The sequence below is a fragment of the Euleptes europaea genome, chromosome 5 (genome assembly GCF_029931775.1).
Source record: "Euleptes europaea isolate rEulEur1 chromosome 5, rEulEur1.hap1, whole genome shotgun sequence".
NCBI lineage: Eukaryota > Metazoa > Chordata > Lepidosauria > Squamata > Sphaerodactylidae > Euleptes > Euleptes europaea.
In genome coordinates this window covers 9,481,971-9,499,453 of record NC_079316.1, presented here as the reverse complement: position 1 = coordinate 9,499,453, position 17,483 = coordinate 9,481,971, and the positions used below count along the sequence as shown (strand labels likewise).

The following is a 17,483-nucleotide window of genomic DNA, read 5'->3' as shown; positions in this document are numbered from 1 at the left end:
GTCCCTCCCCTCTCCAAACCCCACCTTCCTCAGGTTCTGCTCCCAAAATCTCAAGGTATTTCCCAGCTCGGGGCTGGCAATTCTAGTGCAGCCCCATCCAGAGCGGGGGGATAATGCATTTCCTGGGTTAGACCATTCCCCCACCAATAGCCCCTCTGTTTTGTTGGGATTAACATTCAGCTTGTTCTGGGTTGGGTTGCCAGCCTATCACTGGCAATCTGTGGGAGATGGGGGATTTCATCATCGGCAGTGTCCCCAGCATGATGACATCACTTCCAGAGTGACCCAGAAGTGACATCATTGCACCAGGAGGAGCATGCTCTAGCATTCGCCCAAAATCTTTATGTGTGTGTGTGTTAAGTGCCGTCAAGTCGCTTCCGACTCATGGCGACCCTATGAATGAAAGTCCTCCAAAATGTCCTATCTTTGACAGCCCTGCAAATTGAAGGACGTGGCTTCCTTCATTGAGTCAATCCATCTCTTGTTGGGTCTTCCTCTTTTCCTGCTGCCCTCAACTTTTCCTAGCATTTATCTAAATCTTTATGACTGATGGTTATTCTGGAAGTGACATCATCGTGCCAGGATGAAGATTCTTTCAAGAAGTAAAAACTTTACTTCACTTTCAGACACACGGAACAGATAACTACATAGGTGCAGTGTAGACCTCTCAGTCTGCAGAACATCCAAAAAACATCAAAGAAAGTAACAAGCAAAACAGAAACCAGAAGAGGAAACTTCTAGGCCCCAATTAATAACTAGGCAGTATCACCCCCCCCCACATCTATTGAATAACTTTGCAGGTAAATTAACCCTTTAAATGCACTCCATTTCTTTAGTGAGTGATCCATTGCTATTGCTATCCTAACAAACAGCAGAGCCGAAGAATTACTTTAATAAAAGGGTCCTTAAAAGACGTTATATTTTAGTAGGACAGCAAAATCTACACATCCAACTCATGCGAATTTCCCAATCCGGAGATGGCATCGTTCGTCACAGCACAGTGTCAACTCAAGATAAAACGAGTTGGAAATCAACAATAATCAACCAATCTTGTTATTTTAGTGGCTTATGAACCACTGGTGCGGGGAACGGCACAGAGTTTCCGGTTAATGGGATACACTGTGAACCCTATGACAGGCTTTAGGCTGAGGTCTTTCACTCCTTCTGGAGTCCGGAAGGTGAATGCTCTCAGCAGGCTGGTGAAGAAGATGAAGAGTTCTATCCTTGCCAGCTGCTCTCCCAAACACACACGAATTCCTGGAAGTGAGATGAGCGGAAGAAAGCAAATGAGTCATTGTCTAGTGGGCAGGACAAGGCTCTTGGTTTTGACGTTATTGTGTAAAGAAAGACACAAATTCCTCATTATCCGTGTAGCCTCTTAACAACTACCTTGTAATTGCTTTACCCAGAAAATCATATAATAGTGACTGATTCATACATTGGGTTGCCAACCTCCAAGTGGTAGCTGGCGATCTCACACTATTACTAGGGTTGCCAGGTCTCTCTTTGCCACTGGCGGAAGGTTTTTGGGGCGGAGCCTGAGGAGGGTGGATGTTGGGAAGGGGAGGGACTTCAATGCCATAGAGTCCAATTGCAAAAGTGGCCATTTTCTCCAGAGGAACTGATCTCTATAGGCTGGAGATCAGTTGTAATAGCAGGAGGTACCTGGAGGTTGGCAACTCTAGCTATTACAACTGATTCCCCAGACAACAGAGATCAATTCCCCTGAAGAAAAGGGCTGCTTTGGAAGGTGGACGGTATGGCATTATATCCCATTGAAGCTCCTCCCCTCCTCAAACCCCACCCTCCTCATGCTACACTCCTAAAATCTCCAGGTATTTCCCAACCTGGAGCTACAGAAAAGGCAGATACGGGGTTTTCTTAAGGGATTACTGCCACAAAAGTAGGGTATATCTATAGTGAGAACTGGAAGAGAGATTTGAAGAGAAATCTCCGTACTTCTATGTTTCTCTGGGGAAGAGAGATTGTATGGTCTCCAACTTCCCTGTTAGCAAGGCAGCAGAGTCTGAATGGAAAAATCTATAAGTAGTTCTGGGAGCTGAACTAAAATTGTGAACTGAATTTAAGAATTGTAATACTGTACCATCCAAGCCACCTAAGATCTATACCTTCTCTGAAGTGAAACTTATAAAACTAGCTCTGGTTCTATGCTTTTCCTAACTACAGCTTTCCCTCCAAATCCATCCCTTGTATAGTATAATAAATCTCTGTTCTCTGTTTGTTAACTTGAAAAAGCCTCTGGTGTCTCATTTCTTCTGAGGTAAAATAAATCAAAGGGGACTAAGAAGGAGAAAAATTAAAACTCCAAATACACTCTGGCAAACAAACAAGCGTGTTCTGTCTCTCTCAGCGGGCCCAAGAGGGATTGTGATATGGACCCAATCAGAATCAGATCCTTGTGGCAATTTTTTTGACAGCTAAGTTTCCCCCTAAAATGGCATTGGCTGCCATGGGTTAGACCTGTAGTTTGGTTAGACCTGTAGCTTTGGAAGGCAAGCGGGAAAGCAGGAAGAGCAGCCAGGCAAGCCAGGCCGTTCCCCATCACAACAACCATCAGAAGGGAAGGAGGCAGAGCCATGGGAAAACTGCGAGAGAACATGCATGCACAAAGCATTTCCAATACTATTCAGAACAATTCTGAGCACTGGGGGGAAACCCAGACTTGTTTCCAGCTGTTCAAGGATTAGGGTTGCCAACCGCCAGGTAATTTTCATCTTGCCTGTAGCACCTTTGTGCTCAACGTCAGCCTGATTCAGCCGACGGCTATTATGACCTTATTGTGGTTTATCATAAGATATTTTGTACAAGAGGCTTCCTTTGCTTTTGGATACATTGTATACATTGTATATATTATTTATGTAGTTAATTGATTGTATAACACACCATTTTGTAAGGTTACTTTTTAGTTTTATGTTTGGTTTCACATCACTTAGCATTGTAATAATATCTATGAAAGAACACATACAATAGAAACTTTTTGCATTTGAGCGTGTACTGTATTTTTGTATAACTAACTGATTAGTACAAGTGATATATTTCTTTGCCTAAACCGCCAGGTAATAGCTGGAGATCTCCTGCTATTACAACTGAACTCCAGCCGATAGAGATCAGTTCACCTGGAGAAAAGGGCAGCTTTGGCAATTGGACTCTATGGCATTAAAGTCCCTCCCCGCCCCAAAAACCTCCTGCAAGTGGCGAAGAGGGACCTGGCAACCCTATCAAGGATGCTGCTGACAATCTGTGATCAAACTGTTGTTCAAACCAAGGAGTTTAGAGCTGATATCTGGAGAAAATGTTACTTGGTTCCTTCTAACATGACTGTCAATGGTAAGCTAGTTCAGAGTTGTGATTTTACCTGCACCAAATGGAAGGAATGCTTCTCTGGTCACAAAATTGCCGTCCTTGTCTAGAAAATGGTTTGGGTTGAACTTCTGCGGTGTCTCCCATTGCTTTGGATCAAGAAGAACAGAGCGCAGATCTGGAATAATAGCTGTCCCCTGCAAAGAAAAAAGAATTGAAAGGCAGTGCTTGCGGAGCAACACATGTCATTTTGTCCTTTATATATCTGTGTTTCCCATGCATGCTAATCGTTCAAGGTATATCGATGGGTTCATCCAAACAATACAATACAATACAAACCCAGCAGCATATATTTAAAGGAGAAACAATACAAACCCAGCAGCATATATTTAAAGGAGAAAATTTCACTTGTGGCTTTGTTCATAAACAAATGCTGACTTGGTATCGTTCTACGTAGGAACCCATCAATACCCGCTGATAAATCTGACACAGTTGGCAACAGTTTTAAAAAAGGTGCATTCAGGAGAGAAGAGCAAATTTCAGGAGACAAGAGCCATTTGCACTTCTGTGAATTTGCTATGATAATAAATTATTCTTGGCCGCATTGAGCTCCATAGCTCCTATTTTATTGTAGGAGTGATGACAGGAAAAAGGTTTTTAGGACACATCACTCAGAGCTTTATTTCATTTTGAGTCTGGGACACAATCTTGGGCCGTTTTGTGATGCTACAAAACGTGACACTTAGTAAAAGGCATTCTTTGTGAAATAGGAGGACGCTCCTAAGCAGGTCTACACAGAAGTGACTCTCATTTTATTCAGGAACGTGTTCTTAGGATTGCTGACATAGCTCCTATTTTATTGTAGGAGCAACAATGTGGGGGGAGGTGTTTTAGAAAACATGTAAAATACATTAACGCCTGGGGGTACCTTGATGCACATCCCGTTACCAGAAGCCACACAATACATAGGTAAAGAGGTCAATGCACATGGTAGAAACCACCTGTGAGGGATGACAGATGAATCCTTGTACAATATGGTGCCTTTACTTTAAGGAAAATGGAACCGGGATTGCCTACGTCAGGACATGGGCACCCCTGGAATTCTGACACAATATAGTGGCCGCATAGGGGGCAGAGGAGAGTGAGGAGGATGCACGGAGCGGGTGCAGAGGAGAGCGACGAGGATGATCAGGGGCCTGGAGACCACGGGCGAGAACGCACGGTCGCTTTAGCCTCTTTTATTTCCTATTCCAGCCAGGATTCAGCCAGGATCGAACGCATGTTCGGAGAAACGCATGCGTTCGATCCTGTCTGAATCCTGGCTAAAACAGGGAATAGAGGAGGCTAAAGCAACCCTGCGTTTTCGCCCCAAGTCCTACGAGGAAAGGCCAAGGGAGTTGGGAATGTTCAGTCTGGAGAAGAGGAGGTTGAGGGAGGACATGATTGCTCTCTTGAAGTATTTGAAGGGCTTAGAGGAGGGCAGGGAGCTGTTCCCTGTTGGCAGCAGAGGAGAGGACTTGCAATAATGGGTTTAAATTTCGGGCAGAAAGGTACCAGCTGGATATTAGGGCAAAATTGTTTTACAGAAAGAGTTGTTTGACAGTGGAATGAGCTGCCTAGGGAGGTGGCGAGCTCCCCCTCACTGGCAGTCTGAAAGCAGAGGCTGGACAAGCACTTGTCAGGGATGCTCTAGGCCAGTGGTGGCAAACCTATGGCACATGTGCCAGAGTGGGCAGTCAGCGCCCTCTCTGTGGGCACGCGCGCCGTCGCCCCAGCACAGAGTTCGCCTGAGTTCGTTACTAGAAAGCCAGAGGGATGCGGGGCCAGGCTGCTCTCCTTCATGCGCGCCTGAGGGCATTTCTCACATCACCCGCCCCCCTGCCGAGCAGCCCAATGGGAGCGCTTCCTCCCTCCCCTGTCTGGGGTAAGGCATGTCAAGGAAATGGGACCCCCCACCCTCAATTCCTTGTTGCTGAAAAATCTTTGGTCCAGGCCTTTGGCCCAGCTGGGGAAATCAAACGGCAAGACATTCCAGGATGTGGCTCAATTAACATTGATAAAAAATGCAATTGCTTCCCCCATCCGCCGGACCACTTGTTGTCATATTAACAAATGGTCCTGCAATTAACTCTTATCCTGCCTCAGGGAACCCCAGGTGATCTGCTCTGTAAGCATTTGTCACCTTGGTGTTTTCTGTTGCAAGCCGGATGTCATCAATCTTCGGTCAGTTGGCATCTCCGGAATCTCAGTGAGGTTTGAACGAAAAGCTCAGTATTCAGGTTAAATTGCCATGTTGGCACTTGGCAATAAATAAGTGGGTTTTGGGTTGCAGTTTGTGCATTCGGTCTCTAAAAGGTTCGCCATCACTGTTCTAGGCTGATCCTGCATTAAGCAGGGGGTTAGACTAAATGACCTGGATGGCCCCTTCCAACTCAGTGATTCTATGATTCTATGTTGGGGGGGGGGGCTGGTCTAGGTATAGGTTTTCACTCATTATCTGGTCCTCACTTTTCTTGGGATACAGGACAGCCTAACAGTCTTGCGTACCTTGGGAATGAGAAATCCGAGCATGTTGACATCCTTCACATTTTGTCTGGGGACCCCAAATAAAAAGACAAATTGAGCACGCAAAATCTCATGAATCACAGCATTGGTGTAGGGCAGTTTCTTCCGCTCTTGATAGCCAATACAATGGGAGGAACCAAAAACATCTTCCAATTCCTTCTGGACTTTCTCTAAGGAAAATATTTTTAAACAATCAAAGTTTTAGTTTGAAGGCCGCATTAGGTAAACAGTGAGAGACACTAAATGCTAATGAGATTATATATAACATCTTTTAGTTAAGGAAAGGTGAACTTTAAATGGTTCAGAGGGTAGCCATGTTGCTCTGCTGTAGAGCAGCTAGATTGGAGTCCAGAAGCACTTCAGAGACCAACAAGATTTTGGGGGCTCAACGATAGGGCTTGGGTTGCCAGCTCAGGGTTGCGAAGATTTTGGGGGCAGAGCTTGAGGGCAGGGTTTGGAGAGAGGAGGGACTTCAATGCCATAGAGTCCAATTGTCAAAGCGGCCATTTTCTCCAGGTGAACTGACATCTATCAGCTGGAGATCAGTTATAATAGCAGGAGATCTCCATCTAGTACCTGGAGGTTGGCAACCCTAAATAGCACCTTAGTAGGGTTGACAACCTCCAGGTACTAGCTGGAGATCTCCTGCTATTACAAATGATCTCCAGCCGATAGAGATCAGTTCACCTGGAGAAAATGGCCGCTTTGGCAACTGGATTCTATGGCATTGAAGTCCCTCCCCTCCCCAAACCCCTCCCTCCTCAGGCTCCGCCCCAAAAACCTCCCGCTGGTGGCGAAGAGGGGCCTGGCAACCCTATGCCTTAGAGGCCAACAAGACATTTGGGGGTATAAACTGGTTAGGATTTGGATGGGCAACCTCCAAGGAGCGCCAGGGTCATGACATAGTCACTTCTTTACACACCACCTCCAAACGTCTCTTGCCTTGAAAACCCTATTGGGCTGCCATAAGTCAGCTGTGAGTTGATGGAACCCCCCAAAAGAGAGAAAAGCTGCTGCTTAAATCGGCAGGGGTAAAGGCTTAATCGTCTGCTATATCAAAGCAACCACTAGAGGGAGTAAAGCACACTGCTGAACTTTAAAAAAAACATCGAAGAAACAGGAACTTCAAGACAAGGGGGGTTACCGCACTTGTATTCCCAGCGGTGCATTAAGAGTTTGAAAACGTTATGAAAAATACTGTTCGCACTGTCTATGTATTCCCACCGATGTATTAAGAGTTTGAAAACGTTATAAAAAATACTGTTCGCACTTTGTTTGGCCCCTTTAGCGGTGAAGACGTCTTCCAACCGTTTATAAGCCGTGGTATCCAAAATCCCTTTTAAAGCGATGTTTTCTATAACATTTTCAAACTCTTAATACATCGCTGGGAATACAAAGTGCGGTAACCATCAAGGAAAAAGAGAATGCGGAAAAGCCCTCGATCTAATGGGATTTGGTTATACTCTTCAATTAAATGAGAAATCCTAGAAACATCGTATACCACACCGCCATATGTTTTCTTCTTAAAGGAAATCTTCACTGACTCTATGGGACATATTTCAAAGTAAACAAATTTCTGCCAGACACTGTTGGGAAACTTTTTTTTAGGTCTCTGTGCTCTCCTATATTCAGGGAACATCAGAAAAGAGTGCCCAGATCTTCCATAAAGTTCCTGAATGTGAAATAAAAAGTTCGTATACGAGGTTTATCTCATTAAGAGCATCAGAAGATCCCTGCTGGATCAGTCCAGTGGGGATCCGTCTAGTCCAGCATCCTCTCTCACACAGTGGCCAGCTGGTTCCCCTGGAGGTCCAGCAACAGGGCATAGAGGCTGATGCCTTCCCCTTATGTTGCCTGGGATTCAGAGCTTGATTGCCCTTTAGTCACCATGGCTAGTAGCCACTGTCAGACCTCTCCTCCACCCATCTACCTAATCCCCTTTTAAAGCTGTCTGTGCCTGTGGCCATCACTGCGTCCTCTGAAAGCAAATGCAACATTATAATCACTCGCTGTGCAATTGGGTTTGCGGGGGGGGGACTTTTCTGCAGCCAATTACAAAGCAGCATTTCAAGGGACGGGGATTCAAATACTTCCTAATTTGAGCTTGGAGTCTGCTGGTGCATAGACTCCCAACAGAAAAGTGTGGGTCCAATGAGCAACGAACCTCAGATAAAACTCCCAAGCATAAATGACCACAGTTACTAGGAAATGACTTGGGGGGGGGTCTTTTCTACAGGGATAAAGAGGGGCCTTGCTCACAATGCCCAAAACTCTCTCACCTTGGATATCTGGGTAAGCTGCCATCAAGGACACTGCCCATTCCAGAGAACTGGTGGTTGTGTCTGTCCCAGCAATAAATAAGTCAAAAATGCACTGAGTCAAGTTCTCTTCATTGAAGGTAGATTCGGGGTCATTCTTGCTCTGTTGTTGGCAACAGGAGAAATGGAAATAGGGTTTACAACGTATTTACTGCTGTTGCCGATGCACTTCCTAAAGACTCTTGGCAGGAAAATAAAAGAAGGGGATGTTATGGCGTGGATTCAACAAACTGGACCCAGTAGCCCTGGATCTAAGAAGGGAATACAACGGTACAGAAGAAGCATTAGTGGTGGGAAGTGCTGTCAGGTTGCAGCTGACTTATGGCAACCCCATAGGGTTGTTGGGTTTTTTTAATTATTAGTTTTTTAAATGTGGAATACAAAAACTAAAAAGGGATATTGGGGGAAAGAAAAAAAATCATAAACATAAGGAAGATAAAACAACCACCTGAAGCATTATTATTAGAATCCCTGTTACATTTACTACTTGGATATATTCTATCAGTGTTAAAAATTATTACTAAACAAAAACATAAATTCCACTATTTTATACCAATTACTGTATTAATTTGAACTTTAAATACAATGTCATGTTATTATTTTTTAAACAGTTCTACCTTTCTACATCTATATTTGTACCTAACTTTAACAAGAAGCTGCTATTACATATATCTCATACGTTATTTCAACTCGATTACATGTCTTTGCATAATTCATATATTTCTTTTGCTTCTTACCGTGCATTCCCGAGATTCGGTGTACGGGAATGGCGTGGAGAAGGCGCAGGTGAGCTGCCTCCTAAAGCCGTTCACCATACACCGAAAAACAAAAAAAAGCCTTTTCGCTGCTTTTTTTTTTTTTTTTGTTAAACGGGGCTTTTTGCTCCATAGAGAACGGCAAGGCTGCGCCTGCTAAAAATCAGGTGCAGCAACGCTGTTCTCGGCACCGGCGTAATGGGGCGAAAGGGCAGCTGCCTACCGGCAGCTACTCCCCCCAGCCCGCTCCGGGAACACCCCACACACACACCGGCGCCGCTAGTCTCTGCTGTGGTCTGCACCACTGGCAGTCCCCATAGGGTTTTGAAGGCAACAGTCATTCAGAGATGGTTTGCTGTTGCCTGCCTTTGTGTAGCGACCTTGGACTTCCCTGATAGTCTCCCAACCACATAGTAAGCAAAGCCAACCCTGCTTAGTTTCCAAGATCCAATGAGATTGGGCTAGTCTGGGCCATCCTGGTCAGGGCAGAAGAAGCACTAAAAGAAGCATTAAAACCCATTAAAACCAGCTATGGCAAGAGCTTTTAAGTGACTTATAAGTAGGGTTATTTGGATTGCATAATGTCTCTGTGTTGTGTGCCATCAAGTCACATCTGACTTATGGTGACCCTGTGAATTAATGACCTTCCAAATGTCCTATCATTCACAAACAGCCTTGCTCAGGTCTTCCAAAGTGAAGGCCATGGCTTCCTTTATCAAGTCAATCCATCTCAAGCTGGGTCTTCATCTTTTCCTACTGCCTTCAACTTTTCCTAGCTTTATTGTCTTTTCCACTTTGTCTTCTCATGCATAACATAGATAGGATAAATGTTGTTGTTAATATTTGTTTTGGTATTATTCTTGCTTATTAGAGATTAACAAAAATTTCTTATTTTGTTTCTTTTTATATTTATTTATATCTTCATCAACAGTTTCTGTTGTCTGCTTTTCACTTTGGTTTTATATTTTATTTAGAGAATTTTTACACCACCTTTACAGAGACTTGCCTATATGTTTGGTTAGAATCATAGAATCACAGAATCATAGAGTTGGAAGGTCCCACCACGGTTATCTAGTCCAACCCCCTGCACAATGCAGGAAATTCACCACTGCCTCCTCCCGTACCCCCAGTGACCCATGCCCAGAAGATGACCAAAAAATCCTTCAAGATCCCTGGCCAATCTGGCCTGTAGGAAAATTGCCTCCTTGACCCCAAAGTAGTGATTGGCATTACCCTGGGCATTAAGAAAGGGCCACGAGGGCCAAACACTGATGCAATCCTTAGAATCATAGAATCATAGAGTTGGAAGGGACCACCAGGGCCATCTAGTCCAACCCCCTTCACAATGCAGGAAATTCACACTACCTCCCCCACATACACCCAGTGCCCAGAAGATGGTCAAGATGCCCTCCCTCTCAGGATCTGCCTCCCTCTCAGGATCCTTCCTGCCCTCCCTCTCAGAATCTGCCTAAGTTCATAGAATCACAACCAAAAATTATATCTCTGTACCAAATAGATCAATTAAATGAAAAACTACAGGATACCAACCTAAATACTATAAATGGTCTATTCATATACTCAATGTAAATAACAAAGAATCATACAAGAAGCAAAAAGTCCTGCAAAATCAGTTTGTAATACAATCTTCAGATACGAGTGTTGTACCCCATACGTAGTCGAATGATCAAGAGGTTCCTGGTTCAAATCCAGGTGCCCCCTCCTGTGCAGCTGTTCATCAGCATGAAATGCCACTAGAATTTGATGTGACAACGGCTTCATTCGACTATGTATGAGATACACCACTTGTATGTGAAGATTGTATTATGAACTGATTTTGCAGAACTTTTTGCTTCTTGTATGATTCTTCGTTATTTACATTGAGTATATGAATAGACCACTTATAGTGTTTAGGTTGGCATCCTGTACTTTTTTCATTAAGTTCATAGAATCAGAATTGCTGACAGATGGGCATCTAGCCTCTGCTTCAAAACGTTCAAAGGATCTCCCAAGGAAGCCTGTTCCTCTAAGGAACCGCTCTGTCAGAAAGTTCTTCCTAATGTATAACCGAGAACTCTTTTGATTTAATTTCAACCCGTTGGTTCTGGTCCGACCTCCTGAAGCAACAGAAAACAACTCGGCACCATCCTCTATATGACAGCCTTTCAAGTTATATTGCACACTTTATCGTTGTATGGGGTTTTTTTTTATACGAAGTGCATAATACCAATTAATTGGCACACAAAGTAGAAAAATGCACTTATTTTAAAAGGAAAGTTTTATGCAAGGAAACAAAAATAGAGCACACCAATGAAGTAACATGGTTTCAAAATTGATATAGAGATTTTCAAGTCAAAACAGCAGGCAAGGATGAGAAATTTGCAGTCATCCCTACTGTTTGTGGAATGGCCATGCTGTTTGAACCCAAACTGAGTCTTGATTGGGAAGCCAGCAAGGCCAAAGGTTCAGGTGATCAGACCTGGCAAATTCCACCTCTGTTCAAAGATGCCCACCAGATGCTCTGTACTAAATGGTAACTAGTTAGTCCTGATGTTCTTAGGATATTTGTGATGGTTTTCAGGAATGTCTGCAGCTTGTAATAAAACCAGAATAAACTGGGGGGAAAGCATTGCTGGCTGCTCCGTTACCTGTTTTTCAAGCAGAACAGCAGGATCCAGAGTCATCAACAGCTACACACATCTTCTTTCAAGGAGAGTGCTATCCCATCCAGAAAACCCTACTCCCACTTTGGCTTTGTGTGTGTTAAGTGCCATCAAGTCGCTTCCGACTCACGGCCACCCTATGAATCAAAGTCCTCCAAAACAAAATAGTTGGTAGAATTGTCCAGTATTTCAGTGTCTTGGAATAAGACCCTGTGGTCTTAACAGATGTTAACAGATCACTTCAGGATACAATGGTTCCACATTAACATACCACACCCTAATTAGCACATTACCTTGATACTTACAGGACAATGATTAGGACATTACCTTTGATTCTTTTGCAGGACAATGACTTAGCTCAAACCCAACCCCCTTCTGACTATATATATTACTCTTCCAACACACTTTGACACTGAGAGACACTGTCCTTCAGTGTTACTCCTCTGAAGATGCCTGCCACAGTTGCTGGCGAAACGTCAGGAAAGAAAATACCAAGACCACGGTCACACAGCCTGGATAACCTATAAGAACTGAATCCATCTCTTGTTGGGTCTTCCTCTTTTCCCGCTGCCTTCAACTTTTCCTAGCATGATTGTCTTTTCCAGTGACTCTTGTCTTCTCATAACGTGACCAAAGTATGATAGCCTCAATTTAGTAATTTTAGCTTCTAGGGACAGTCCAGGCTTGATTTGTTCTAGAACCCATTTATTTGTCTTTGGGGCAGTCCACAGTGTCTGCAAAAATTCTCCTCCAACACCACAATTCAAAGAAATCTACTTTCTTCCTGTCAGCTTTCTTCATTGTCAAACTTTCACACCGATACATAGCAATGGGGAATACTATGGCATGAATTAACTTGATCTTGGTTGCCAGTGACACATCCTTATACTTAAGAATCCCTTCAAGCTCCTTCATGGCCGCCCTGACCAGCTTCAATCTCCTTCTGATTTCTTGGTTGCAGTCTCCCTTTTGGTTGATGATGGAGCCAAGGAATAGAAAGTCTTGAACAATTTCAATTTCCTCATTGTCCTCCTTAGTTGCATAATTCCCCAGTAGTCATTGCTTTTGTCTTCTTGATGTTCAGCTGAGTTTGGTTTTACCCCTGGTGTTCAGCTAAATTTGGTTTTACCCCTGGGCCAACAATATTACACTCTTGTCTAAATTAAGCTTGAGTTTGTTCCACAGCTACTCTGGATTTAGATGAGAGATAGTATCTATCAGCAATGTAATGAACACATGAAGCTGCCTTATACTGAGTCAGACCCTTGGTCCATCAAAGTCAGTATTGTCTACTCTGACCGGCAGTGGCTCTCCAAGGTCTCAGGCAGAGGTCTTTCACATCACCTACTTCCTTGGTCGCTTTAACTGGAGATGCCAGGGATTGAACCTGGGACCTTCTGCATGCCAAGCAGATGCTCTACCATTGAGCCACGGCCCCTTTCCATGGCAGAGGTCCTTCACATCACCTACTTGCCTAGTACCTTTAACTGGAGATGTCAGGGATTGAACCTGGGACCTTCTGCATGCCAAGCAGATACCCTACCACTGAGCCACAGACCTTCACTCCAGTTCTCTGGATGATAACACACAGCAATTTCATGGTGATGTTAAAAGCATAGGGGACAAGATGGAACCTAGCAGTGCCCTACAAGCCAGAGGCCAAAAGGCAGAGTATCCCAGCAGCATCAATGGGTATGTTTAGCCTGGAGAAGAGAAGACTGAAGGGGGACATGATCACACTCTTCAGATCCATGGAAGATGACAAAAACTTGTTCTCTGCTATTCCAAAGGGCAGGGCTAGATCTAATGGGTTGAAATTACAGGAAGGTAGATTTCTGTTGAATAGCCTTTTAGGCATGCCTGTTTCCCTCGCGGTCTCCCCTCCAACGACTTCAGGTCTTTGCTGTGCTTATGCATGGCTGTTTCTGACTGTCAGAGGTCACCTCGCTCTCCCCCGCACTTCCCCGCGTTTCCCCCATGTTCTGAGAACCTGTTTTATCTTGAATTTGAAAACACGGGCAAAACACGGGGGTGGGGGGAGCGAAGCGACCTCTGACTGTTGGAAATGGCATGCATAATGACAACAAAGATCCAAAGTTGTCGGAGGGGTGACCATGAGGGAAATAGGCATGCATAAAAGACCAATATTAGGAGCACTATGGTGGTAAAAGCAGTTTGACAAAGCAACCAGTAATTTAGAGGAGGGCCTTCCTCCCTAGAGGTCTTCAAGAAGAATGTTGGACAGTGGTCTGTGTCTATGAGGTCCCTCCCAACTCTAGCACTCCATAAGAAAGACCACAATACTCATTTACAGTTGCCAACTCCAGCTTGGGAAATTCCTAGAGATCTGAGAACAGAGCCCAGGGAGGGTTGAGTTTGGGGCAGGGAGAGATCGCAACAGGGATGTGATTCCACAGAGTCTACATTCCAAAGCTGCCCTTTCTTCCAGGGGAACTGATCTTTGTAGTCTGGAAATCAGTTGGAATTCCTGGAGAACTTCAGGCCCCACCTGGAGGATAGCAAACCCATACTTATTCATTGCTACTCAGCACACAAAAACACCCAATTGTGCTCCAGTCAGAACTGGGAACTGATGTACCATCTTCCCAGCCATTTCAGTAGAGATGTATATGCTGATTATTTATAACTCACTTCAGTGACAGACTTTAATATGGTGGATCATTAGGTGTGAGGGGTTGAAAATAAAACGGCTTAGAAAATCCTGTTAGTGGTCTTTGAGGGGTCACTATTCCATAAAATGAGGGGGTGTAGAAATGGCTCAAAGGAGCTGAACACAAACCCAGCTCTTACCTTTGCTATCTGAAATAGATAGTAATCAGTAAAATCCTGTGGCTCATGCAGTGCCTGATTCTCCTTGTGGAGTGCTATCTCCTTCCTTGCAAATTCAAGCACCACCTCTGTGAAGCTGTTTGCCCTCTTATGAGGTCCTGGGATAATTTTCACAAGCCACGGGAAAATGTCGTACAACTGCAGGCAACGGGAAAGGAAAACACCATCACTATCATTTGAAATCTCAGAATCACAGACCATAAACCCTCAGATTTTGGTTCATATTTCATCATTGTCTTGATATAATGTGTATCAGAGTACAGGCAGGATAATGCTGCTGCAGTGGTCTTGTTTGTGGGCTTCCTAGAGGCACCTGGTTGGCCACTGTGTGAACAGACTGCTGGACTTGATGGACCTTGGTCTGATCCAGCAAGGCTTTTCTTGTGTTCTTATTGCATATGGGAGGAGACAGTCCTTCACATATGTGTATCCTAGGCTGTCAAGGCCCTGACCTGAATGGCCCAGGCTAGCCCTATCTTGTCAGATCTCAGAACCTAAGAAGGGTCAGCCTTGGTTAGTACTTGGATGGGAGACCACCAAGGAAGAAAAAAAAGAAGAGTTGGTTTTTATATGCCAACTTTCTCTAGCACTTAAGGAAGAATCAAACCGTCTTACAATCACCTTTCCTTCCCCTCCCCACAACAGACACCCTGCGAGGTAGGTGGGGCTGAGAGAGTGTGTCTAGCCCAAGGTCACCCAGCTGGCTTCATGTGGAGGAACGGGGAAACAAGTCCAGTTCACCAGATTAGCCTCCACCACTCATGTGGAGAAGTGGGGAATCAAACTTAGTTCTCCAGATCAGACTCCACCGCTCCAAACCACTGCTCTTAACCACTACACCACGCTGGCTCTCTGAGGCCTCTGGAAGATGAGAACATTATGACTCCATATAAAAGAAAAAGACGACTCACAATACTAATTAAGGTAGTACTGTATTGTAAGATATATCCAACAGCTTCATTCAATTTGAGGAATTCTCCATCATCCATAGAAAAGCGGTGTCCAAAAGTCACAGCACAGATCACATTGGAGACAGAATTTCTGATGGGTAACGAAGGGTCGATTGGCTGCCCTGAAAAGAATGGTATTGAAAGGGCGTTAACATAATTTTTGCCTCTTCTGTTGATACTGCAAGTGGGATTTCATGGCTGAGATGGTAAGGGAAAGGGAGTTCATGGGGATTGTTCATCTTTGATATAAAATACAATATACAAAGAATTCAATTTAAAACATGCTGATCTCGTCAGTTCTGGTAACTGTCATGCCACAAAGAAGTTATATGTCTCATGACAGAGAGTCGGGGGAATGAGAGCGCTTTGGAGGAACAGTCAACGAAACCTCTCCGTGTGTGCCTGCTTCTTCTTTACTAACCCATACGAAGAAGTAGAAGAGTTGGCTTTTATATGCCGACTTTCTCTACCACTTAAGGAAGAATCAAACAAGCTTTCAAGCTCCTTCACTTCCCCTCCCCACAACAGACACCTTGTGAGGTACGTGAGGCAGAAAGAGTTCAGAGAGAACCGTGACTGGCCCGAGGTCACCCAGGTGAGACTGAAAGAGTTCAGAGAGAACTGTGACTAGCCCAAGGTCACCCAGGTGAGACTGAAAGAGTTCAAAGAGAACTGTGACTAGCCCAAGGTCACCCAGCAGGCTTCATGTGCAGGAGTATCAGAGGAGCATGCCTCTAGTATTAGAGGAGCATGCCTATTATATTAGGTGCTGTGTAGCACAGGCAGGATGGTGCTGCTGCAGTCATCTTGTTTGTGGGATTCCTCGAGGCCCCTGGTTGGCCACTGTGGGAGCAGACTGCTGGACTTGATGGGCCTTGATCTGATCCAGCAGGGCCTTTCTTGATGTCAGCTAGGCTCTCTGTCAACCCCGGATACAAACAAGATGGTTTCCCCCACGGACAAAATGGAGTTTTTTGTGCACTCCGCTCCCCCCCCCCCCGTTTGCACCCGGTCTCCTGCCCGAGATCTGCAACTCTATGGAGACCCACCCGAGTAATCGCTGATCTGATACCTGGTCCCACAAAACAAAGCCCGGGAGCTCGGGAAGATCAGCCAGTTAATGCACGCTTTTATTTCCTGTATGCGTTGTCTTAAGTCTTTACTGGTAGTTAACTTCTGTATTGTTTCTAAAACCTAATCAACCCCATTGTATTTACCCTATATATGTACCGATATTTCCCCATGCCTGTATTCTAGCCTTAAGTTTCTATGACTTGCTGAACTCGCTGATTTTCTAAATAAAACTTTTAACTCGCTGCATCGTCTGGAATGAAGTCCATTATACCAGGAACGCAACGTGTTGCAGAAGCCTGTTTTTATGAGTGGGGAAACCAACCCGGTTCACCAGATTAGCGTCCACCGCTCATATGGAGAAGTGGGGAATTAAACCCAGTTCTCCAGATTAGAGTCCACTGCCCTTAACCACTACACCATGCTGGCTCTCATATGCCTTTGTTGGGCATCTGAAGATACTGGCAGGAGGACTGAGGATGGGGATATTGGGGTGGGGGCTACAGCACTGGGTGTGGTGTTGTGTCACTTCTGTTAAAAAAACAGAAGTGACATGGATAGGTCTAGGAATACCAGAAATGCTATGGTTTTATCATAGAGTTTCCAATAATTCCTAGAGGTAGACTATGTCACTTCATGTTTTTCACTAGAAATTATAGGACACCACAGCCAGCACAGGGGGATTTTTTTTTGTTTTAAAAACCTTCTCCTGCTGCTGCTCTGACTAGTGGCGAGAGGTAGAGAATTCCCTGCCCCAACTGGGGGCTTGGCAGCCCTAGCTCATAGTGACCTTCAAGCTTGTCAGTAATAATGGACATGTAATCAGAACGGAGAGAGCTTTGAACATGTACGAATTTGCCTAGATCAGATGACTTCATCCCACTGTGCCAGAACCAAATGCCTCTGAATCCAGGACCAACACATCACAGGGTTCACCTCCAGCCTTCCTCCCAAGCAACCCACTCAAACCCTTATCCTTGAGTTGATAACTTG

General features: G+C 44.6%; 1 protein-coding gene across 1 annotated transcript in view; it reads right to left on the bottom strand.

The window, feature by feature from the left end:
- Positions 1-1,066: 1,066 nt before the first annotated feature.
- LOC130477891 (cytochrome P450 2J4-like) overlaps positions 1,067-17,483 on the bottom strand; it is a 32,050-nt gene continuing 15,633 nt past the window's right edge. Inside the window, exons 4-9 of the mRNA XM_056849972.1 lie at positions 15,381-15,541; positions 14,431-14,607; positions 8,166-8,307; positions 5,869-6,056; positions 3,377-3,518; positions 1,067-1,257 (exon numbers count right to left, since the gene is read on the bottom strand). Of these exons, the coding sequence (XP_056705950.1) occupies positions 1,067-1,257; positions 3,377-3,518; positions 5,869-6,056; positions 8,166-8,307; positions 14,431-14,607; positions 15,381-15,541 (1,001 nt within the window). The remainder of the gene's footprint in view (positions 1,258-3,376; positions 3,519-5,868; positions 6,057-8,165; positions 8,308-14,430; positions 14,608-15,380; positions 15,542-17,483) is intronic.